The sequence below is a fragment of the Podarcis melisellensis genome (assembly GCF_964234715.1).
Source record: "Podarcis melisellensis genome assembly, chromosome: 1".
Taxonomy (NCBI): Eukaryota; Metazoa; Chordata; class Lepidosauria; order Squamata; family Lacertidae; genus Podarcis; species Podarcis melisellensis.
The window spans coordinates 9,279,134-9,303,746 of record NC_138528.1 but is presented as its reverse complement, the minus strand read 5'-3'; the positions used below and the strand labels follow the sequence as shown (position 1 = coordinate 9,303,746).

General features: G+C 48.2%; 1 protein-coding gene across 1 annotated transcript in view; it reads right to left on the bottom strand.

The window, feature by feature from the left end:
* Nucleotides 1-24,613, bottom strand: part of SYT16 (synaptotagmin 16) — a 141,049-nt gene extending 116,436 nt beyond the window's left edge. The window contains exon 1 of the mRNA XM_081911651.1: nt 24,393-24,613. Coding sequence (XP_081767777.1) covers nt 24,393-24,555 — 163 coding nt within the window. The 5' untranslated portion in view covers nt 24,556-24,613. The remainder of the gene's footprint in view (nt 1-24,392) is intronic.

The following is a 24,613-nucleotide window of genomic DNA, read 5'->3' as shown; positions in this document are numbered from 1 at the left end:
CTCTCTGGTAGGGACTCCTATAGGGTTTTTTAATAGCGTTTTTTAATATCTGTGTAGATCCAGCCCTGGACTAATAACATCCTTGCAGCTGTTGTCGCTGATTCCGTTTGCATCTGTCAAACGCGGACTTTTCGAAACGATATGCAAACCGTACCACAACCATCCTCTGAAATCTTCATGGATGATGCTTACTTTTCCCCCTAAACTAAAATGTGTCCGCTGGTTTTCCTGCTAACATATTTGAAACCTGCTTTTGCAAACTGAGTTCAGTCTCTGGTTGCATCAGGTCATTCACAGCCCCATAGCTGTCAAGCGTCCCTTATTTGACAGGACAGTCCCTTATCCCAGAGCCATGTCCCGCTGCTGTCCCTTATTGATGATGTCCCTTAAATTTCCTGGGTTTGAAAGGAAGCAGCTCCTCTCCCTCCCTCCTTGCCGGAGGAGGGAGGCTCCAACTGTGTTGCTTGGCTGTGTTGCTCACCCAATAAGGTGTCTAAGAATGACTGGGGGGTAGAGCTTGCATGCCTTGTGCTGATCAAATCCGCTGCGTTGCCTGGGGACTCTCTTTTGCTCAGCGCTTCCCAGCGGAGAGGTGACAGTGGTTTTCCTTGCTGCATCCCCTTTGCCGCGTAGCTGCGCTGTGGGAACCACTGCTTGAGGCTTTGTTTGGCTGCTGGCTGGGCTTTCTGCCTTTGGCTCAGAGGGGCTCAGAAGTTGAACATATCTGTGCTTGGAAAATCCCTTAATTTGGCTGCTGATCCCTTATTTTCGAGGCTGCTGGTCCCTTATTTTCAAATCTGTAAGTTGACAGCTATGCACAGCCCTCACCCACAACTCGGGCAAATTAAGGGCCTCACCTCTGCCACTGATCTGCACCCGGTTCCAGCTGATGGAACTCATAGCACTAGCGAAACATCATAGCTTGCTTTGCTTCTAAGTAAACATGGTTCGGATTGCACCGCTCATTTGCATACCACACTATGAAAAAAATAAAGGCTATAAATATCAAAAGCTGCCGGAGCGGACAAATGTGAAATAATTACAGCTACCAAAGTCACAAATTTGTAATTTTGCCAACTATTTCCTCAGTCAATTCGTTTCGAAGGCCAGTCCCCCAAATCACTACAGCAGAAAACAATTCCAGAGAACAAGCTGTCCTCCCCTTCTTCAAAAATTTGATTCCTATACAATGCAAAAACTGCAATTAGAGAGGAGCAGACTCCAACCGGAAAGACAAAAGGAAAACCCAAACCTTATTAAAACATTTGACTCCTTGCTGTCAAAAATGCTAACCCCCCCCCCCCCCCGCTGAGGCAGCCCAATAATTAAGGCACAATGGAGCTCAGGGGTTTTAATCCATTGCTAAGTATTCCAACAGGGGCTCACATACAAACCCAGGATGCAATCTGCAGTGCTTTTCAGATTTTTATCATTATCAGCGAAGATGGAGGGAAAGACAGAGAAAGAAAGAGAGATTCCTTGTTAGAAAGCAGTGCATTTAACCCAGCTCTGGAAGGATATCCAGAGAATTCAATAGCATTGTGTCAGGGAACTGACATCGGAGCCAGTGGTGGAGGCAGGGCTCCCAAGTGATGCCGGAGAAGGGCCCAGCAGGGAGAGAGGGAACTCATCGGCTGGGGAAGGAAATCAGCGTAACACCAGGGATAAAGGGGGGCGGATGGGGGAATCGGAGAGAGGGCTCCAGGACTCTTCGCCGGAGACCAGCGGGGAGAGCACAGGTCCTCCGCTGCCCACACCCACCCTGCGCCGAAGACTTCCGCGCAGGGAAAGTAGGCGTAGACTTGGCGTCAAATAACTTCTTTGCTGGAAGAAGTTCAAGAAACGCCCACTGACGGATTCTGCTAGCGACTGAAACAGCCACGAAGTGAAGGGCTGTCCAGCCAGGAGAAGGTTTAACCAGGCAACCTAGCCAGGAGTGGCGGCAACTTACGCACGAGCAACCCCATATAACCATTACACATTGCAGTGCTGACCCAGGTGAACTTGGGGCACAATCCACCAAGTGGTTCTGCTGCAGAAGCCACAAGTGCTACTGCTACAAGTGCATCTTTTAGAACGATGCTCACTGAAGACTTCTCTGCTCCAGAGGGCCTATCCAGACACAGGATTTGGTTACATCTGTTCTTAAAGCTGTTTCACGGTTTCAGATCGTTTTTGAAATTTTCAAATTGTGCTTTTGTTGCTATTTCCAGTTGTGTTACGGAAGTGTTTGCTTCCCTGGGTTCCTCTTTGGAAGGAAAGGTGGGCTGTAAATATTAATTTGAAAAATTGTCCAGTAGCATCTTAGAGACCAACTAAGTTTGTTCTGGGTATAAGCTTTTGTGTGCATGCACACTTCTTGATACCCTTTTTGATATTTAATATTTTTATTTATTTATTTCAACTGCATCAGACGAACACGGCTACCTACCTGAATCATTAATTAATAAATCACTCAATTAATGGGGTGTCAGGGTAGGGGCAGTGCCTTTGGTGGGGGACACATCGTGCTCCTTCTGAGGTATTTTGTCCATCCTGCACTCAGCTCTCACCTGTGGCTCCTAGAAGGTGTCAGCGTGCGACATTTCGCTGGGAAACGGCTTTGACTGGTCGACTAAGTCAGGTGAGGAGTCTCAATCATAGCTGTCAGCTTTTCCCTTTTTTTAAGGGAAATTCCCTTATTCTGAATAGGATTCCTTACAAGAAAAGGGAAAAGTTGACAGCTATGGTCTCTGTTAAGCTGTGGGTGAACATATCAGACGCCACAGCGATTCTTCAAACAGCTCTTGTTTATTCACAGGCCAGAACAGAACTGAACTGAAGGGTTCAGCCAGCCTGCTTACAACGCAACGCAACAGTAACCACTTTCTGTAACTATCCAATCACTGAATGTCACTTTCGATCCCTTATTTGCATATGTGGACCTGAACTATCTACAGTATCCCCCTGCTGGCCCAGGGTGAGAACTTCAGTACATAATAGTCTCAGTCAGCTGATGGCTCTCAAACCCTCAGTGAGTTGCGACTTTCCCTGCATGCAAAGACAGGCTCCGCTGAATTGAGCGAATGAGGCCAATGTTGGGCCCAATGGTCAAGAAGGTGTTTTCTGCATGGGCTGTAGAGGGAAGTGAGGGGCAGGTGGGACTCATCCACCCGGGAAGGTAGTTCATCTAGGAGAACAAGAACTGATCCTAAACCTCAGTTGCCATGTGGGACAGGAGAAGAAAAGGCTCAGGAGTAAACCAGGAGTCACCAAACTTTATCACTGTCCCTCAGACCTTGTGGGGGGCGGGACTATATTTTGAAAAAATAAATAAAAATAAAAATACAGTCATACCTCGGGTTGAAGTTGCTTCAGGTCGAGCGCTTTCGGGTTGCACTCCGCAGCGACCCAGAAGTAACGGAACGCATTACTTCCGGGTTTCGCCGCTCGCGCATGCGCGGGCAGTCAAAATGACGCTATGTGCATGCGCAGAAGCAGAGAATCGCGACCCGCGCACGTGCAGACACGTGGACGCAGGTTGCGTTTGCTTCAGGATGCGAACGGGGCTCCGGAATGGATCCCTTTCGTATCTAGAGGTACCACTGTAAATGAATTCCTATGCCCCACAAATAACCCAGAGATGCATTTTAAATAAAAGCACACATTCTACTCATGGAAAAACAAGCTGATTCCCGGACTGTCCGCGGGCCGGATTTAGAAGGCGCAGTGGCGTAGCGTGGGTTGTCAGCACCCGGGGCAAGGCAAGTAATGTGCGCCCCGTAACCCGTGGATTTGCGCCCCCTAACCCTAACCCCCAGATGTTGCACCCGGTGCGGCCGGGGCCCCCTGCACCCCCCACGCTACACCACTGAGAAGGCGATTGGGCCTCATCCGGCCCTCGGGCCTTAGTTTTCCTACCCATGCCCTACACGAGGCTTCCTCAACCTCGGCCCTCCAGAGGTTTTGAGACTACAATTCCCATCATCCCTGACCACTGGTCCTGCTAGCTAGGGATCGTGGGAGTTGTAGGCCAAAAACATCTGGAGGGCCAAGGTTGAGGAAGCCTGCCCTACACAAATCCAGAGTGGAGTCTCTAAGGCGGTCGGCTGGCGCCTTGTAGGCCTCCTTCCAGCAACTCCTGCAGCCAAACTGGTGCCAAACATCTAGCTCTGCTTTCCTTTGGACCACATGAGGGAAGTGATGCCCAGTTTGACTTCACTCTCGGAGGAACGCTCCATTTGTCTCACGAGGCAGACAGATGCCAACAAAAATATGTCGGGAACAGGGCTGCAGGACTGAAATCCTAATTATGCATGCTTGAAAGTCCCTCCTGTGGCAACAGAAGAGAACTTACTTACAGATCAGCATGGCAGGGGCTGGGTCGTAAAACAATCTCAAGCTTGATTCATGCAGCTCTCCGGCTACACTTGAGATAATGCTCCATTAGGCAGCTTCGAGAATGGTGAGAACGTTCAATAATTCAAGTCCTGGCCTAATTTGCCCACAGCTCTGATAAAAGCTGGGCATATCCGGTGCCTTTTGGGGTTTTGCCATATGTGCGTTCATCTTTCCTTAGGGACCTGAGCTAGCCAGTCTGAAGCAAAAAAAATAAATAAAAAGGCAAGAGAGGTTTTCAAAGAGCCACAGAGCAAAGGAGGAGAAAGCAGAAACATTCCACAGGTACAAAGACACTTGGCATTCTCTTTCCTAACCCAAGCTGGATTATACTTCCTGTGCCCTCCTAATTTCTAGCCACCAACATCGACATTTTTGATGCCAAGTTCTTTTTATCTGTGAGGCAACAAAAATGACATCAGAACAGCCTGATCTTGTACAGCATCCTCTTGCATGTCGAAGTCCCCAGGCCACCCCTCAAATAACTCACAACACACACATAAATTTTGTTTAAGGTTTTTGGCATAATTTTGGCCACAACTTTATTGAAATACATAAATGTGAGTGGTTGTTTAGGCATTGGTTAAGACTATCTGTCCCCCCACCTGGGGACAGAACTGACTTCCAGGCACCACCGAAAGCCAGTAAAGGAAAACAATGTTGGGGAGAAATGGAGCTGAGGCACAGGCCCTCACTTATCCCCGAATGCTCCCCAGGGCTTGCCGGCCCTAGCCCCATTCCAGGGATTTGGACGAAAAGATGGCAAGCCCCTGGATTCCTTTAACGGAATTCCCTTTCCGCAGCAACCTTGGAGGGGCAGGCCCAGCCAATCCTGACCCCTCCTCCAACCAATTGATAACCAATGCTTAACCGCAACCTTACAAGTTGTGATGATTTGCTACGCAGTAGGCAAAAACCAAATGGCACCAGCCAATCAGCCAGATGGACAAAATTCTTACCAGGCCCCTGCCCCAACGGCAGACGACCTGATGACAGGCATAGCAAGGTCAACGCAAAACCCATAAAATTAGGGTGGGTGATCCATTGCACACAGCGAAAGAGAAAGCTCCAAGCTGCGTTCACAAGATTTTAAACATCTGATCCCTCCCACCATATTGCAACATAGGATTTACCCCAGTGAAATATACTCAGAGTCGAGAGTGGATTTCATGCTCTTTATTCAGCTCATAGTGGTGAGGAGGAATGGAAGTCCCCTCAAAGTATCTGCTTTATATACATTATTTACACAATGGGCTGCACAAGAGGATTGGCTAATTCTGGAATTCTCCTGTAGGCCAATCAGGTTGTGGATTCACTTCCACCAGGAGCTGGATTGGGTGGCTCCTGCAGACCAATCATACTGCTGCATTGTTTTAGGACCAATCAGACTGCTGCATTCTGATTCCTATTGTTCTAGGACCAATCAGACTGCTGCATTTTGGATCCTATTGTTCTAGGACCAATCAGACTGCTGCATTTTGGATCCTATTGTTCTAGGACCAATCAGACTGCTGCATTTTGGATCCTATTGTTCTAGGACCAATCAGACTGCTGCCTTTTAGATCCTATTCAACTCAGTACATAACACCCAGCAACCCAGCCATCCAATCGTTGCCACATGCTTCCTTAGTAATCCTGCCTGGCAACAGAGGGGTGGCCTGGTGGACCCCACCGCAACACGCACTCTCCATGAGGGAAAACACGCTTTCTCACAGTGGCCAGCCACACTGGAAATCCCTCAACCGGGAACCAGGCACAAGAGCCTTCTCTCCTCCAGAAGTTTCCAGCAACTGGTGTCCAGAAGCATTTTCTGCCTCCAATAGTGGGGGTAGATAGAATGTAGCCCTAATTTGTTCAAAATGGTCGGTCAGCCAAGAACAAAACCTTGGCTTCCTGTCCCGGTTTGTTCGGCAGAAACAAACCATGAACGCTTGTTCGCCCGGCATGAAAAGCCAGGATTTGTTACCACCAGCTTGAGGAACGGAGAAGTGAAATAGGGACCATTCAACAGCATGCTACCCACACACAGTAAACCGTGTGTCAGATGGCTGTTGCGGTTGCTCAAGAGTAACCAGACAGGACTCGAACCTGTCTTTTACAGGCTTTATTTTGGTGCAAACTATTTGCAGTGCAGTTAAACCACAGAGCCTAGGACTTGCCGATCAGATCAGAAGGTCGGCGGTACGTTGCTTGGTCCCTGCTCCTGCCAACCTAGCAGCTCGAAAGCACGTCAAAGTGCAAGTAGATAAATAGGTACCACTCTGGCGGGAAGTTAACCGCCGTTTCCGTGCACTGCTCTGGTTCGCCAGAAGCAGCTTAGTCATTCTGGCCGCATGACCCGGAAGCTGTACGCCGGCTCCCTCGGCCAATAAAGCGAGATGAGCGCCGCAACCCCAGAGTCGGTCATGACTGGACCTAATGGTCAGGGGTCCCTTTACCTTTACTATTTACAGTGCAGAGCGTCAAAATGTCTGGCTCATTCACTAGCAGAATCCGGGAGTGGTCTTTTTTTGTACCACCCCCAGCAGAAAAGTTTCGTTACCCCCAACCGTCTCCGCCCCTCTCTGCGCCTCAGACTACTGCGCAGGATGGGCGATGGCAAGGGCGTGCTTCCCTCCCCTCCGGCTTGCTCAGGAGTGGTATTTAGGCTCTCACTAGCATCCTCTGCCCCTTGCACCTCTTCTCCGCTGGAGGTGGGGCTTTCCTCCTCCCCGGAAGAGGAACTGCTTTGCAAGATTTTCGGAGGCTCCCTGTAACACAACTGCCCTTCTATTTCTCGCCTCTGAGCCGATGGCAGTTCCCTGACACCATGGTTGACATTTGCCCACCCAGTGCCTTCCAGATGTTTTGGACAACATAGGAGTTGTCGGTGGACAAAATCTGGCTTACGGTGACATGCAAACATAGCCAATGTCAGCAGGACACCGCTGTGGCATTCTAAAGAAATAATATGCCACCTTTATTATAAAGCCAGCGCCATTTGTTCAATCCTTAAAAAAACAAAAAACCTTCTGCTTATATGAAATCCCCAGCATTTGCAGGGTCCATGCAACCTTTTCCCAAAACTCACAATTTACTCATTTTGCCTCCTCCCAACTGCATGCACACCTTTGAACGAGTTTCTAAAACAGCGTTTCTCAAATCTGGGTCCCTGGCTGATGATAGCCTACAACACCCATCATCCCCGTCCACTGGTTCTGCCAGCTAGGGATGATGGGAGTTGTATTCCAACAATGTCTGGGGACCTGAGTTTGAGAAACCCTGCTCTAAAGGATCACATCTGAATGTGGTGGATGGATGTTGCGGGTCAAACGGGAGAGCCCGCCCACCCCCACCCCCCAAGATCTGCATGCCAGACTCTCTTCCAGTCCTGTCTGCATATTGGGCAATATTTCTCCTAGACCCGTCTCTGCGACGTCGCAAATTCAGATCATGCCACCTGAAATATTGTACTCAAAAAACCTGTGGCAGCTACAGTGTGTCACAGCATGCAGAGGGCTGCCGAAGATGAAAACAAGACATAATTGCACAGCCTGCCATCTTCATAAGCAGAATGCTTCTCATTCATGCAACATTTGGATGGCACACCAGAAGGACCTAAATTGGCAACAGAAGTTGTCTCTTGCATATTTGCATATATATTCATCCAAGGCCCTGAAAGCAGAACAATTCCTGTAACTAAGCAACCACAGCCTGAGCCAAAACAGAGGAACAAAGCCATTTCAATATTTTAATTTCAGCAGAAGTAAATATCCCTCACTATTTCCCTGGATAGCCTCACAAACCATCTCTCTGAGGTTCCACCTTGTGGGGGCATTTACCCTAAAAGTGGCTTCCCCCCATCCCATCACAGCTCAGCCTTACGATCAGTGCTCTTTAATCTTGGGTCTCCGGAGATTTGTCAGACTACAACACCCATCATCCCCGACGACTGGCTAAGCTGACTCAGGAAGATGGGAGTTGTAGTCCGACAACACCCAAGACCCCAAACACATTTGTAGCACGTGTAACCCAATGAAAACCAACAAACCATTAATGTGGGGTTTTAAACACATATCAAGAGATTTCCATTCAAATCTCTGCTGAAAGATACAGACCACAAGACGCACCTAGTTTTTGGAGGAGGAAAACAAGAAAAAAAAATATTCTGAATCTCAGAAGCCAGAACAGCAAGAGGGATCGCTGTGCAGTGAAAGCAGCAATCCCTCTTGCTGTTCTGGCTTCTGGGATAGCTGCGCAGCCTGCATTCGCTCCATAAGACGCACACACATTTCCCCTTACTTTTTAGGAGGGAAAAACTGAGTCTTATAGAGCAAAAAATACGGTAGGTGGCTTTTAGGCAAGTCACTTCCCGCCCATGTCCCTCCACCTCAATTCATCATTTCTAAGATGGAGCAATAGTGTTATAGGATCTCTATAGTCACAGCAGGGGCTATAGCTCTCCATCAATTTGACTTCATCCCCGAAGACACATTCTTCCATTGTCTCCCGAGATGGACAGATGCCAACCAGGGTGGGTGGGCAGTGAGTCTGGATATTATAAGGAGAATCTCCCCAAAGCTCGTGCTTTTGTCTGCAAAATGGGATTATATAGAAAACCCTGCTAAAGAGCACAAAGCAGACTCTTTGTTAAGTTACGCCTCTAGCTAAATTTACGCCAGAAGAATACGGGTTGACTGGTTGCCCCAGAAAACAACTAGCCAAAGATCTTTCCGGACATGGCTTAAGGGGACAGGCCTCTCAATCCCCACCTCCCAGCTGGATTGGGAGTATAAATGGTTGTTGTTCTTTAGTCGTTTAGTCGTGTCCGACTCTTCGTGACCCCCTGGACCAGAGTGCGCCAGACACTCCTGTCTTCCACTGCCTCCCACAGTTTGGTCAAACTCATGCTGGTAGCTTCGAGAACACTGTCCAACCATCTCGTCCTCTGTCGTCCCCTTCTCCTTGTGCCCTCCATCTTTCCCAACATCAGGGTCTTTTCCAGGGAGTCTTCTCTTCTCATGAGGTGGCCAAAGTCTTGGAGCCTCAGCTTCACGATCTGTACTTCCAGTGAGCACTCAGGGCTGATTTCCTTCAGAATGGATAGGTTTGATCTTCTTGCAGCCCATGGGACTCTCAAGAGTCTCCTCCAGCACCATAATTCAAAAGCATCAATTCTTTGGCGATCAGCCTTCTTGATGGTCCAGCTCTCACTTCCATACATCACCACTGGGAAAACCATAGCTTTAACTATGCGAACCTTTGTTGGCAAGGTGATGTCTCTGCTTTTTAAGATGCTGTCTAGGTTTGTCTAGGGGGTATAAATAGCAATGCAGAAAGCTGACAGACCCTGTAAGCTCAATACTGTCTGCACTAACTGGCAGCAGCTCTCCAGAGTTCAGACAGAGGACATCCCAGCCTTTTACCTTGAGATGCTGGGGATTGAACCAAGGGCTATTTACATGCTGAGCAAATGCTCTCCTACTGAGCTGCAGCTCTTCCATACACCTGGGGAGAATCCTGCCAAAGAGCTCCAAAGAGAAGCAGAGGGTCGACTTGAAGGGAGTGGGCAGGGGGGGGTGCATTGACAGTTGGAAGGCAACGCCCGGAGAGCAGGAGGAGAAATGCATCTGGAGCAAATAAGATATGCAGGTTTGACTGATAAGCGAAAGGAGTGCACTGCCAAAATGCTCTGGCAACACCCAATGAGGCCATAAGGCAAAGGGGGGAATATGATATGATACGTTACTGGTGGTGGGGTGGTTGGGAGGTGCTGCTAGGGTATAAAAACTGCTTGCTTACGTGTTTTAGGGGCCCCCCAGCCTTTGGAAATAATTCCGCTGGTGGTCTCTGCGCAGATCACAATAAACTTTTTCTCCGAAGGAACTGAATCCCTGGTGCTTCTTTGTCACCTCTGTGTCCTGGGTAAGCGGGCAAATGGATCCCAAGTAATTAAGGCTTCAGATTTGGGGGCTCGTCCGGGATTTGCCCAAACCCATTGGACCGGAGGCCAGGCTCGACCGCGGTGAACAGCTTGGGCTGGTGCTCGCAGCTCCAAGCGCGCACCCTGCCAGTTTGTAGGGGGAGCTAGCCACACCGTCCCAAAGTGGAGACACCCGGTCAAGGGAGAAAAACGACGGCCGAGGAAAGTGACCCACAACGGGAGAAAGGTGAGCTCTAAGGGAAAGGGGCTAGAGGCTTGATCAACCTCACCTGGCCGTGGCAGTAAAAGTGCCGCCAGGAGGGTAGGAGGGGAGGACAGAGGGGAGCCTGTGTTGTGTGTGGTGTGAAAGGATGAATGTATATGTGAGGCCGGGGCTTAGCGTCCCCATGGCCAAGCGTGTGTAGGATTGTGAGTTTCTTGGCAGCGCGAGCTCGCCAAGCCACAGTCTGTAGCAAAACCAGTGTGTTTGAAGAGAAGTCCCGTATAGGAGCAGAGTATTTTGTTAGACATGGGATCTGGAGGCAGTAAATGTACCCCTTTGCAGTGTTTACTGGATAACTGGAGAACAGCTACAAAACATGACTATTAGGGTTTTAAGTTGCTGAAAGAGAGACTTAGAACTTTATGTGAAGTACTGGCTGGCCATCAGAGGGCACTCTCGACCTGCAGTTAATAGACCCCCTGTGGCAAAATATAGTTAATGTTCACCCGGACCAGATTCCTTATATTTCCACCTGGAAAACTAATGTGGAAAAAAATCCCTCGTGGCTGGAATCCTGCCGCAGTAGAATAGACCAGGGCGCCCGCCTGTGTGCGGTCAGAACGAAGCCAAAACCCCAGGTCTTACAGGACCCGGAAGAAGAAGGTGTATTGAGACCTCCTCCCCCATATGCCCCACCAATGGCAGTGCCAGGGGAGGCCAAAGATGATGAATCAGATGAGGAAAAGGGAGAGGATGAGGAGTTTAGACAGACTATTGGAAAGTTGACAAAGGGTGGAAAGAGGTGGACTGAAGAACAAAGGAAAAGAGTTAGAGATTTTGTAAATGACTTTAAGGAAGAAATAGACGTTAGTGGGCACTTAGTGAGTGCCGCAGAGTGTAAAAGGGAGCAATGGAAGAAGAAACAGAGACATTGGGAACAGGCTTGGGATAGAGCTGCCCTGCATAAGGCAGCCAAGAAACAAAAGGAGAGAGCAGAGAAGATAGCCCCCCTGCGCCGGGTTTATGACCCACCGGGACCCCCAGGGGTGAACGGGGCGCCAGCGCCACGAACATATACGGTCCAACATGTGCCTTTCTCAAGTGCAGATGTATGTAATTGGCGCAATCAGAACCCCCCTTTTTTTTTTTTTGAGGAGAACCCAGCGAAAATTATAAAATTGTTTGAATGTATTGACTGGGATAAGGCGGGCCTCCCGGAAGCCTACTAATTTGATAATAATAATAATAATAAATTTTATTTGTATCCCGCCCTCCCCAGCCGAAGCCGGGCTCAGGGCGGCTAACAACAATCAAAACAATCAAACAATCAGATAATTGCACATTCTAAAAAAAAAAAAAAAAAAATCCTTCCAGTAGCACCTTTTTTTGTTTTTTGTTTTTGTCTTGACTATGGCAGACCAACACGGCTACCTATCTGTAACTATTCTAAAAATATTTCATTATAAAAATCAATTGAAATCAAATTAATGGCAACTGATTAAGCAAGATTCTGTGCAGGTTGCCAGAGGAGGGAGTCAGGCTGTGCCCTGACCAAAGGCCTGGTGGAACAACTCTGTCTTGCAGGCCCTGCGGAAAGATGTCAGGTCCCGCAGGGCCCTAGTCTCTTGTGACAGAGCGTTCCACCAGATTGGAGCCGCAGCCGAGAAGGCCCTGGCTCTAGTTGAGGCCAGCCTGACCTCTCTGAGGCCTGGGACCTTGAGGATGTTATTATTTGCAGACCGTAGGTGATGAGAGTTAGGGAAGTGATTCAGAATCATGAAAGCCACCAAGGACTTGTTAAACCACCTGGCTGAGGCTGGATACCGGGTATCCAAGAAGAAGGCGCAGATATGTCAACCAACTGTAAAATACCTTGGTTTTGACATCTCTCACCAACAGCGAACTCTAAGGGAGGAAAGAAAACAGGCTATTATCCAAATACCAGAGCCAAAAAACCGCAGGGAGCTCCGTGGTTTTCTGGGATCCGCAGGGTTCTGTAGGATATGGATACCTAACTACAGCAGCATTGCTCGGCCCCTGCATGAGTCAACTAGGGGAACAGAGAAGGATCCTTTTATATGGGGCAGGGAACAGCAGCAGGCTTTTCGGGATCTCAAAGTGGCATTACAACAAGCCCCAGCGCTTGGCATCCCAAACCCCGAGAAGCCTTTTACCCTGTTCATAGATGAAGACCAGGGGGTAGCCAAGGGAGTTTTATGCCAGAAACTGGGAAATTGGCAGCAACCCGTTGCATACTTGTCAGAGAGGCTAACCTCAACAGAACAAGGGTTGCCCCCCTGTATGAGAGCAGTTGTGGCAGTGGCCACCCTACTCACAAAGGCAGATAAATTCACGTTCGGACAAGACACCACTTGTGTGACTCCACACGCAGTCCCAGCCTTACTTGACATGAAAGGCACCTATTTCCTATCACAAGCAAAAATGAGGAAGTGCCAGATGTTGTTATTACATCCACGCCTGAAGTTTCAGGTTACCACAGCCCTTAACCCAGCTACCTTATTACCGGTAGGAGAAGGTGAGGGACCGACCCATGATTGTGTAGAGGTCATGGATGAAGTGTATTCCAGCAGGCCTGACCTTAAGGATGAGGCAAACCCACATTGGCCTTCATGGTTTGTGGATGGAAGCAGCTTTGTTGAGGCTGGACAGCGAAAGGCAGGATATGCAGTAGTAGCCCTTGAAAACAACGTGGTTGAGGCCAGTTCACTCCCACTGGGAACCTCAGCCCAACTGGCTGAAATAACGGCACTTACCAGGGCCCTGTGTCTAGCAAAAGGGGAAAAGATCAATATTTATACTGACTCAAAGTACGCTTTCCTCACCCTGCATGCCCACGGGGCACTGTGGAAGGAAAGAGGTCTGCTCACCTCCAGAGGGGGTCAAGTGGCGCACCCTCAGGCGCTCTTAGACCTTCTGGACGCTGTCTGGGAACCTGAAGCAGTGGCAGTGATACACTGTTATGGACACAAAACTGGACCTAGTGAAGAGGCCAGGGGAAACCGCCTGGCTGACCGGGTAGCAAAGGAAGCAGCCCGGGGTTCATCCCCAACACCTTTCATTGGGGCCCTGGTACCAGAAGAAATTCTGGATAGCACCTTGAAACCAAGGTACTCTGCCCATGAGGTGGCTACTGCAGATGCTGAGGATATGGATCCCAGGATCATTGTCCCGGCAAGTAATTCAGCGGTACCATGAGTCCACCCATGTGGGACCTGATGACATGACCAAGCAGCTGGAAAAGTGTTTTTATGTGGCCAACCTTTACCAACTGGCTGCCCAAGCTTCCAGGAAATGCATGTTGTGCCAAAGGAACAACCCTAGAACTGGACACTTGGCTCCACCAGGAGTTCAGCACAGTGGGACGGCACCCATGGAGGACCTTGTTGTGGACTTTACTGAATTACCTCGATGTGGATTGTATCATTATTTGCTTGTGGCAGTATGTACGTACACAGGCGCCCAGCGGACGACCGCTCTGCTGGTATCACTCCGGACCTCTAGGCACGGCTGAAGAAGTGGATGGGAGGAGCGCCCGCCGGCAGCGCTCCCAGCGTGCCTGCAGTTTGAGTAACACCACCTGATAATGTTTTAAATTCCGAAAGAACTCTAGTGTGTATTATTTGGTGTGAGGAAGAGCCCGTGGGTATTTTGACACCAAGTGCCACCTACTCTTGTGGGTGTGTGGTAATCTACCAACCTTGGGCTCCTTCCCCGTGGGGCTTGTGTTTGCCCTCCACCCACCAAGGATATAGTCACCCCGCAGGACTAGAAGGGTTCTATTTGCATACTATAGGATTTGATCCTTGGAGGTTTCCACGACCCCTTTTATCCTGATCGCCCTGAACGCCCAGGCAGGCCAAAACCTTCCCCAGACCCTTATCATGATTAAGGAATGGTGGGAGGAACCTTGGAACCATCGGGCATGGTGGATAGGGGTGACATGTACTGCCTTGATTATATGGATGCTGTTATATTTCTGTTGGCACGAACGCCATAGGTTTTCTGGAAGGAAGCGATCCCCCTCCATCCCCTTGATGATCCTTCTCCTATTTATGGTGGGAGAATCCACTCCCAAGGCCAAATGCTTCCAGGCCTTAAATCGTAATAGCATTTTCCCCACACATGAAATGAGAAGACAGGGGGCTCAGAGTCTCTATAACAAGTGGCTTCAATTGGCAGAAAAAGTAGCCCATGTTCCTGTACAAACTTGGGAAGGAAGGATGGGATATGTCCTACTAGACAATTTCCTCCCAACAGGGTGGCTCCAGGGGCTCTTTGCTATGCTTATGGGACCTTTGCTAATCTTGCTTTTGCTCTGCTTCTGTATTCCCTGCTTTTGCAACAGATGATGCAAAAAAATGATGTCCCGAATGATGGGACCCCGTGTGATTGCCCTCATGCGAGAGTATAGGCCTATCCCTGCGAACGAACCTATGGGTTAGGTTGTTCAGAAGAAGAGGAGGGAAATGAAGGGAGTGGGCAGGGGGGGGTGCATTGACAGTTGGAAGGCAACGCCCGGAGAGCAGGAGGAGAAATGCATCTGGAGCAAATAAGATATGCAGGTTTGACTGATAAGCGAAAGGAGTGCACTGCCAAAATGCTCTGGCAACACCCAATGAGGCCATAAGGCAAAGGGGGGAATATGATATGATACGTTACTGGTGGTGGGGTGGTTGGGAGGTGCTGCTAGGGTATAAAAACTGCTTGCTTACGTGTTTTAGGGGCCCCCCAGCCTTTGGAAATAATTCCGCTGGTGGTCTCTGCGCAGATCACAATAAACTTTTTCTCCGAAGGAACTGAATCCCTGGTGCTTCTTTGTCACCTCTGTGTCCTGGGTAAGCGGGCAAATGGATCCCAAGTAATTAAGGCTTCAGACTTGCTCTTTACACTGAATGTGATTTTCTGGCTTTTGTGGGAACCCAATGGGAGAGCGGGACGCGGGTGGCGCTGTGGGTTAAACTACAGAGTCTAGGACTTGCCGATCAGAAGGTCGGCGGTTCGAATCCCCGCGACGGGCTGAGCTCCCATTGCTTGGTCCCTGCTCCTTCCAACCTAGCAGTTCGAAAGCACGTCTAAGTGCAAGTAGATAAATAGGTACCACTCCAGCGGGAAGGTAAACGGTGTTTCTGTGCTCTGGTTCGCCAGAAGCGGCTTAGTCATGCTGGCCACATGACCTGGAAGCTGTACGCTGGCTCACTCGGCCAGTAAAGCGAGATGAGCGCCACAACCCCAGAGTCGGCCACGACTGGACCTAATGGTCAGGGGTCCCTTTACCTTTACCTTTAATGGGAGAGCAAAATGTTGTCTCCTCTACGCCTCATGACTTCTCCTGCTGGGTCAGACCTTTGTTTTTTAAATATTTTTTATTAACACTTCCAACAAAACAACATTTCACAACATATCATATTCATCATTCCTCCCCCTTTTCCCATCCCCCCATCCAACCCTCCCTCCCCACCCCAGACTTCCCTCAGCTCCTCTCTCTGATTTCTCAGCACATGTTATAAACTTGTACATATCTATCTATCATGTTATCAACCAATAATTTTGTGTATGTTTATTCAAACCCTGCCAAGGTGTCCAATTCATTTTGTTGTCTTTTTAGATAATTTGTAAAAAGCTCCCATTCTTCCTCAAAGTCACAGTTGTCCTCGTCTCGCAGTTTGTATGTCAGTTTAGCCAGTTCTGCATAAGTCATCAATTTTTCTTGCCACTGTTCTTTCGTTGGGATTTCCTCATTCTTCCATCCTTGTGCTATCAAGACTCTTGCCGCTGTTGCAGCATACATAAATAAGTTCTTTATTTTTCTTGGCAGGTCTTTTCCCTAGAATCCCTAACAGAAATGCTTCTGGTTTTTGTTTTTGTTTTACAAATGTACTTTTAAACATTTTTTTCAGTTCATTGTATATCATTTCCCAAAATTTTTTAACTTCTCTACGCTCCCACCTGGGCCAGACCTTTGTTGACAACACAGCCCTTCTTTTCAGGTACAAACAGGAAGTAAACTCCCAATCTTCAGACTTGTAACAAGAAAGCCCTAAAGAAAGGAGAATTTTGAGAGGTGCTGCTTCTCACAGCATCGTCCTCAGCGGTGGGAGAATCAGTTTCCTGCAGCCTTGTGTTTTCTGGATGTTTTCTACTATCCCAGCCGCGCGAATAGGCTGGCAGCAATTGACACTTCCGAGAATAAAGTTTTACGGCCTGTGCGTTGACTGGGGCTAATAGGAGTTGTGCCCTCCAGGTATCTTGGACTACCAGGCTGAGAAAGGCTGCTCTAAATCACATCTACTATTTTACGGCTATCGCAAAACAGAGAGAGACAGACTTAACCCACAAACTACGCACCAATAGTACAGAGCGAAGGTTGCTTTAAAGTCAACATTCAGCAGACTTGCGCCCATTAAAAGTTGCCAAACATGATGGCAAGAAAAGTTGATGAACTAGGCAGAGTTAGCAAAGTTAATGGACAAACCGCGTGAAAAGGGCAACAGTGACTTTGAAAAAGAATGGGAACCCTTTACAATATATTTGCAGAAACAACAGAAAGAAATGGTCTCGCTGGCAGGATTTAAATAAACATTTACAATTTTATTTACAGAGAACAGGAAGTACAACAATGTGATAACGTTGTTGTTTAGTCGTTTAGTCGTGTCCGACTCTTCGTGACCCCATGGACCAGAGCACGCCAGGCACTCCTGTCTTCCACTGCCTCCCGCAGTTTGGTCAAACTCATGCTGGTAGCTTCGAGAACACTGTCCAACCATCTCGTCCTCTGTAGTCCTCTTCTCCTTGTGCCCTCCATCTTTCCCAACTTCAGTTTGATCTTCTTGCAGTCCATGGGACTCTCAAGAGTCTCCTCCAGCACCATAATTCAAAAGCATCAATTCTTCGGCGATCAGCCTTCTTTATGGTCCAGCTCTCGCTTCCATATATCACTACTGGGAATACCATAGCTTTAACTATGCGTGATAACATAGTAATGTATATAAGCAGCAGAATGTATTATTGGATGTAATAAACCAGAAATGGTAGTTGAGAGAAGTCAATGGGGGGGAGTGGATTGGGAAATGTATGTTTAGCAATGATATTGGATATTTGTTTTGAGAAAAGAAAATCAATAAAAATTACTTTTTAAAAAAGTTGCCAAACATGCAATTATATATATTAGAGAATTGCAGAGTTGAAAGGGATTCCGATGGCCATCCAGCCTCCTAAGGGAGTCTGTTTCACTGTTGAACTGCTCTTACCACCAGAAAGTTATTCCTGATGTTCAGTCAGAATCTACTTTCTAGTAACTTAAACAGTTCAGGGCCGCAATACCTCAAGGACCGCCTCTTTCTATATGAACCTACCCTGAGATCATCTTCTGAGGCCTTTCTTCGTGTACCTCCTCCACGAGAGATCTAGAGGGTGGCAACATGAGAACAGGGCCTTCTCTGCAGTGGCTCCCCATTTGAGGAATGCTCTCCCCGGGGAGACTCGCCTGGCACCTTCATTATACACTTTTCGGCACTAGGCAAAAACATTCCTCTTTAACCAAGCCTTTGGCTGATTGACCTCCAACGCCCTTTTAAAAAGTGTTGGGAGGTGTTGTTTTTGTTTTGACTTTGATAATGTACAGTATTTTGTGATTTTATATTGTAATTTTATCCCATGAACCACCCTGAGACCTGTGGGTATAGGGTGGTATAAAAATGTAATTAATTAGTTAATAATAATGATAATAATGATATGTATTTATTTATTTATTTATACCCCGCCCATCTGGCTGGGTTTCCCCAACCACACTGCGCAGCTCCCAACAGAACATTAAAAACATGATAAAATATCAAACATTAAAAACTTCCCTAAACATGGCTGCCTTCAGCATTTATACGTCTCTCTCTCTCTCTCTCTCTCTCTGTGTGTGTGTGTGTGTGTGCGTGTGTGTGTGCGTGCGTGCGTGCGTGTGTTACACACTCATGCAAACATGTACATTTAGCAGGCCAGTTCAGATTATCATTCCAGGCTTTACAAGGCCAACTTACATTAACTAACATCAAAGCCAGAATTCCCAGTGCGGATGGCTTTCAAAGAGGATTGGATGAATTCAGTCCAACCAGGGATGACCATGTTCTATCTTCTGGGTAGGCAAACTAAGGCCCGGGGGCCGGATCCAGCCCAACCACCTTCTCAATCCGGCCCGCGAACGGTCCAGGAATCAGCGTGTTTTTACATGAGTAGAATGTGTCCTTCTATTTAAAATGCATCTCTGGGTTATTTGTGGGGCCTGCCTGGTGTTTTTACATGAGTAGAATGTGTCCTTTTATTTAAAATGCATCTCTGGTTTTATTTGTGGAGCACAGGAATTCGTTCATATTTTCTTCCCAAAATACAGTCCGGCCCCCCACAAGGTCTAAGGGACAGTGGACCGGCCCCCTGCTCTTCCATCTTCACTGCCAGAGGTCGTATGCCTCCTAGTGGCAGTTGCCACTAGGAGGGGCAGAATGTTCTTGCGCTCGGGTCCAGCTTGTGTGCTCCCCATGGAGACATCTGGTCAGCCACTGTGAGAACAGGATGCTGGACCAGACGCTCCTTGCCTGATCCAGCACAAGATCTTCCTATGTTCTTATGACATTACACAGGCCTATGGCTTCGCACTGAACCCAGAATTGTCAGGAGGCGAGGGATGCTGGTGGATCCTGGAATGATTTTCCAGACTGGGCCATAACATTTTGGAAACGGTTTGTGTTAGAAATTGTATACAGAGGCAGGCAGACATTTCTGTTTTTTGATGGACGGGTCCTCGCATCTAAGTTGCATCTAAGTCAGTTTAGAAAGCACACAGCACAATTTAAATTGCAACCCATGGGATGGCCTTGACATCAGGAATGAAAACAATATTAGAACATAAAAAGCTGGTCCAAAAATTATTAGCTGCAGCAAAATTATTAGCTGCAACTAGCTGTAGCACCAAAAACGATAAGGTCAGGCCCCCTAAAAGCAAAGGGACCCCTGACTGTTAAGTCTAGTCGCGGACAACTCTGGGGTTGCAGCGCTCATCTTGCTTTATTGGCTGAGGGAGCCGGCATACAGCTTCCGGGTCATGTGGCCAGCATGACTAAGCCGCTTCTGGCAAACCAGAGCAGCGCACGGAAACGCTGTTTACCTTCCTGCCAGAGAGGTACCTATTTATCTACATGCACTTTGACGTGCTTTCGAACTGCTAGGTGGGCAGGAGCAGGGACCGAGCAACGGGAGCTCACCCCGTCGTGGGGATTCGAACCACTGACCTTCTGATCGGTAAGCCCTAGGCTCTGTGGTTTAGACCACAGCGCCACCTGTGTCCCTCAGGACCCCCTACTGCACATAAATACACTCAGCATGGGAGGCAATGATTGTGAATTAAAAACTTCCAAAATATTCAGACAGAGGCTGGATTAGGAATAATACGAGACCACATCCTGTTTACCTTAACTCTGGCTTGTTTGCTATACAAACCCAACCGAGCTCCCTAAATGATGGTCAATTTGCAGCCGGCAGACCATAATCTGAAATCACAAGTGAATCTTGGCTTGCAATAACTGCTGTATGTAATTACATCTGAACACCCAATTCTGGCTTAATTCTGCCCCCTTGGCCTGCCTGGCTACCAAGATGCAAGGGCTCAAAAAACAGTGAAATGGCTCATTCTGCCAAGAGAATTTTGCCAGGGCTTTTGCAGAACTCTCTGCCCCACCCACTTCCACAACCCTCCACCCCACCCTCCAGTGGCAACAGGGGCCTTTCCCCATATCTAAAGGATAGTAAAAACTCTCCACGAGCTGCAGCAAGGGTTCAGATCTGTGCATTGACGGATGAAATGGTGAAATCTGCTATGATAAAATGGGCACATGACATTGGTCATAACATTATGTTCGCTGACTGGGAACAGTTATGGATCACAGGTATGAAATTTACGGCATGTAATGCTTTAACAGAGAATATTATGAAAATGATATACAGGTGGTACATGACAACAGTCAAGCTTGCAAAAATATATCATTTGCCCGATAATAAGTGTTGGAAATGTAAAGAGACTGAAGGTACATTCTTTCACCTTTGGTGGACGTGCCCAAGGATTAAGGCTTTCTGGGAGATGATCTATAATGAAATGAAAAAAGTATTTAAATATACCTTTCTGAAGAAACCAGAGGCCTTTCTCCTGGGCATGGTCGGCCAATTGGTGCCAAAGGAGGATAGAACTTTCTTTATGTATGCTACAACAGCAGCAAGAATACTTATTGCAAAGTACTGGAAGACACAAGATTTACCCACCCGGGAAGAATGGCAGATGAAGTTGATGGACTACATGGAACTGGCGGAAATGACCGGCAGAATCCGAGACCAGGGAGAAGAGTCGGTAGAAGAAGATTGGAAGAAATTTAAAGACTATTTACAGAAATATTGTAAAATTAAGGAATGTTAGAAGGATGCTGGAATGAAGTTATGTGGTTTTAGCAGTAATGTTATAGAATTAAGTAAAATTGGACTATGAATAGGTGAGAATGTAAAGATACGATATATTAAGATAAATTATTAAGATAAAAGCAAAAATGGAAAGGATTTGCTGAAACAATTAACTGAATTAGAATACAAAAAAAGGAGGTGTGAGGAGGTCAGGGAAACAAGCAAATGAAAGATAAGATATGGAAAGATTGGTTTGTTTTTAACTGTTTTTATTTGTATTTTTATTTGTATTTTGTATTTTCTGTTTTCTTTTTATTTATATTTTTGTAATTCTTTGAAACTTTAATAAATATTATTTAAAAAAAACAGATGTGTGCATTAACTCAGCCAAAGGAGGACAATTCTCCTGCTCATAAGCCACACCTCAGTGGTTGCCTTGGGCTGGCTGGATGCAGAGGGGGTGGGGAGAAGCACCAGCTGGGGAACCCCCAGGGGAAGAAGGCTCAGAACCTGGGGGTTGGTGACGGGGTGATGGTGAGTGGTCAGAGAGAGAAGAGGGGGAAGACTGGGAGGAGGAGCTGAAGAGGCAACAGGGCTTAGTGAGCAGGAAGAGGCTGAGGCAGAGAGCAGTCCAGAATCAGAGGCAGAAGTGGAAGCAGGAGAGGAGGAAGGCCAAGAGGCAGAGATGAGTCAGGCTGCTGAAGAGGGCAGGTTGCCTCCCGCTCCTGCTACAGCAAGCTCCCCTCTCCCCCAGTCTCCCAGGACCAGGAGAGACATGATGAAGGAGCAAAGGCAGGCACACCGGTGCAGCCTCAGATTGCTTGGGAAGGACCCCCGATGGGAAGAGCCTTAGGCAGCTGCCCATAGCTGTCAACGTTTCCCTTTTTTAAAGGGAAATTCCCTTATTCCGAATAGGATTCCTCACAAGAAAAGGGGAAAGGTGACAGCTACGCAGCTGCCTCGCAGGGGCAAGACCTACCAAAGAAGCACTGTTGTGCTCATTAGGCCTGGCACTCCTGAGCTGATCTTGTTTCTTCTAATAAAGAGTTAACTTCACTAGCCCCATGTGATTTATGGCTGGCTCGCTCCTGACAGCGGTGGAGCATTTGCCTTGCACGCTGAGGGTCCCGGGTTCAATTCTCGCCCATCTCTGGGCGTGGCTGGGGAGCACCCTGCCTGAAACCCTAGAGAACATCTCCCTGGAGGTATACAAATTAAAAGCGAAATGAAATGAAATGAATACGGTCATGTTGACTAGGATCTGACTGCCGCCACTTCTGCTTTCATAGGAACAAAAAATGGATTAAGCGTTGGTGGCAAATTTTCATATCTAACGAAGCAAATCAGATCAGGGTCTGTTCAGTGCCTGCATGAGAAGCCTATGTGTGGTGGAATTAATAATAATAATAATAATTTATTATTTATACCCCGCCCATCTGGCTGGGTTTCCCCAGCCACTCTGGACGGCTTCCAACTGAATATTAAAAACAATACAGCATTAGACATTAAAAACATCCCTAAACAGGGCAGCCTTCAGTTGTCTTTAAAAAGTAAAATAGTTGTTTATTGCCGTAACATCTGCTGGGAGGGCGTTCCACAGGGCAGGCGCCACTTCCGAGAAGGCCCTCTGCCTGGTTCCCTGTAAACGGTCTATAAATGTCCTATAAATGCCATAAACAAAAACACAAAGTCAACTTGTCTTGGGTGACCCAACTTTGTTAGATAAATAGAAGCACAAAACTGTAGATTTGGGAGGGGTTCCAAGGATCATCTAGTTCAACCAGCTACAATGCAGGAAATAATACACTCACAGATTTGTAGAGTTGGAAGAGGCCATGAGAGTCATCTAGTCCAACCCTGTGCAATGAAATAATCTTTTGCCCAACATGGGGCTTGAACCCACAACCGTGAGATTAAGAGTCAGGTGCTCTACCGACTGAGCTATCTATGGTGACAGCTAGGCAGATGACCACCCAGCCTCTGTTTCAAAAAAACCTCCAGTGAAGGCAAGTCCACCTTCTGATGCAGGTTTCACTGTCAAACAGCACCTCCTCTCAGAAAGTTCTTCCTAATGTTTAGTTGCAATCGTATTTCTTGCAACTTGAAGCTATTGGTTCAGGTCCTACAAACTTGCTTCATCTTTCATGTGACGGACCTTCAGATATTTGAAGATGGCTCAGTCTTCTCTTTTCCAGGCTAAACATGCCCAGCTCCCTCAACCGTTCCTCATCAGGCTTGGTTTCCAGACCCCTGATCATCTTGGCCACCCTCCTCTGCACACATTCCAGCTTGTCAACATCCTTCTTAAACTGTGGAGCCCAGAACTGGACACAGTATTACAGGTGTGGTTTGACCAAGGCATAATAGGGCGGTACTATTACATCCCTATACAAACACAAAACTGACCGACACAAACAAAGTAACAAATGCAATTCTTCCACCACCACAAAAAAGGACACACATATGCACACACATCCAATACTAACAAAGGGGCTTCTATCCCATTTTAGTGGCTGTGGTCACACACAGCCAGCTGTGCAGCTATTATGGACGACAAGAAGTTGGGATTTTAAGCAAAGCTGTTGCACTGTGGCCAGCTCCTGTTCAGGGTCCAAGCTGGCCGGGCCAGCCAGCCATGATGTCCCAATTCCAGGAGATTCCATTCGCCTCCTCCAGTTTTCCTTTTTCTCCCCCCAACAAACCAAGCAACATACTCTGTCCCCACTGGGGTTTTCTAGAGGGCTTCTCTATTACATTCTCTTTCTGCGGCCCTTAAAGATGTGGTGCAGCTCTCCAAATCTCGGGGATCCCCTGATCAGGTCAATGCCTTCCTCTTGGTCATAACTGGTGACCTCTTAGCTATGCAAGGCTCCAATACGTAAAGTACTTTGTGTGCGTCCTTAAAGTATATAAACACCCAATACAAGATGCACAAAAACCTTGGGGGCGGGGGGGGGCACTGCCTCGCCCCAGCTCCTTGCAGTCACACCCCCAGCCCATGGCCCCATAGACACACGGCACATATTATACCAGAGCCCCACACAGCAACATAGGGGATAAGGATTTGGAGTGTGGGGGGTGGACGTTGCCTAAAGCCTCTGGATTCAGCTGCAGCCGCCAGCGCCGGCCGAGAGCTCCTCGAGGAAGGCTCCCGACGCAGCAACGGCATCAGCCCCGCTCGGCTCACTGCAGAGAGGCGCAGGCAACGGGGAAGAGGGCAGGAGGCGAGAGCGATGGCTCAGGTGGGCCTCGCAGCGAAGCCAGCAGGAAAGGATGGGAAAGGAGGAGGAAGGTTCCGCGGAAGCGCGCATCTCGCAAGGAAACTGGAGGAGATCACAGAGAGACCCGCACGTCTAGCAAGGGAGCAGGGATCCCGCGTCCAAGCCTGCAAAAACAAGAGCCCCCCCCCGTTTTGCAGGGACCCCCCAGGAGCGCACTTACTGTCGGTCGCCATCCTTGCAGCTGCCAGCAAGAGATGCTCGCTTTGGCAAGCGGGCGGCGGCCCCTCCTGGGCCTCGCGGTCTTCCACCTTGCAGCGGCTGCCTGGCTGTCCGTCGGGCCGGAGGGCGGAGAGGCAGCCGCTTCCTTCGGCCGGTACCTGCATGCAGCGCGCGTCCCAGGCGAGGAAGGAAGGGCGCACGGGCGCCTTTACGCACGCGCCG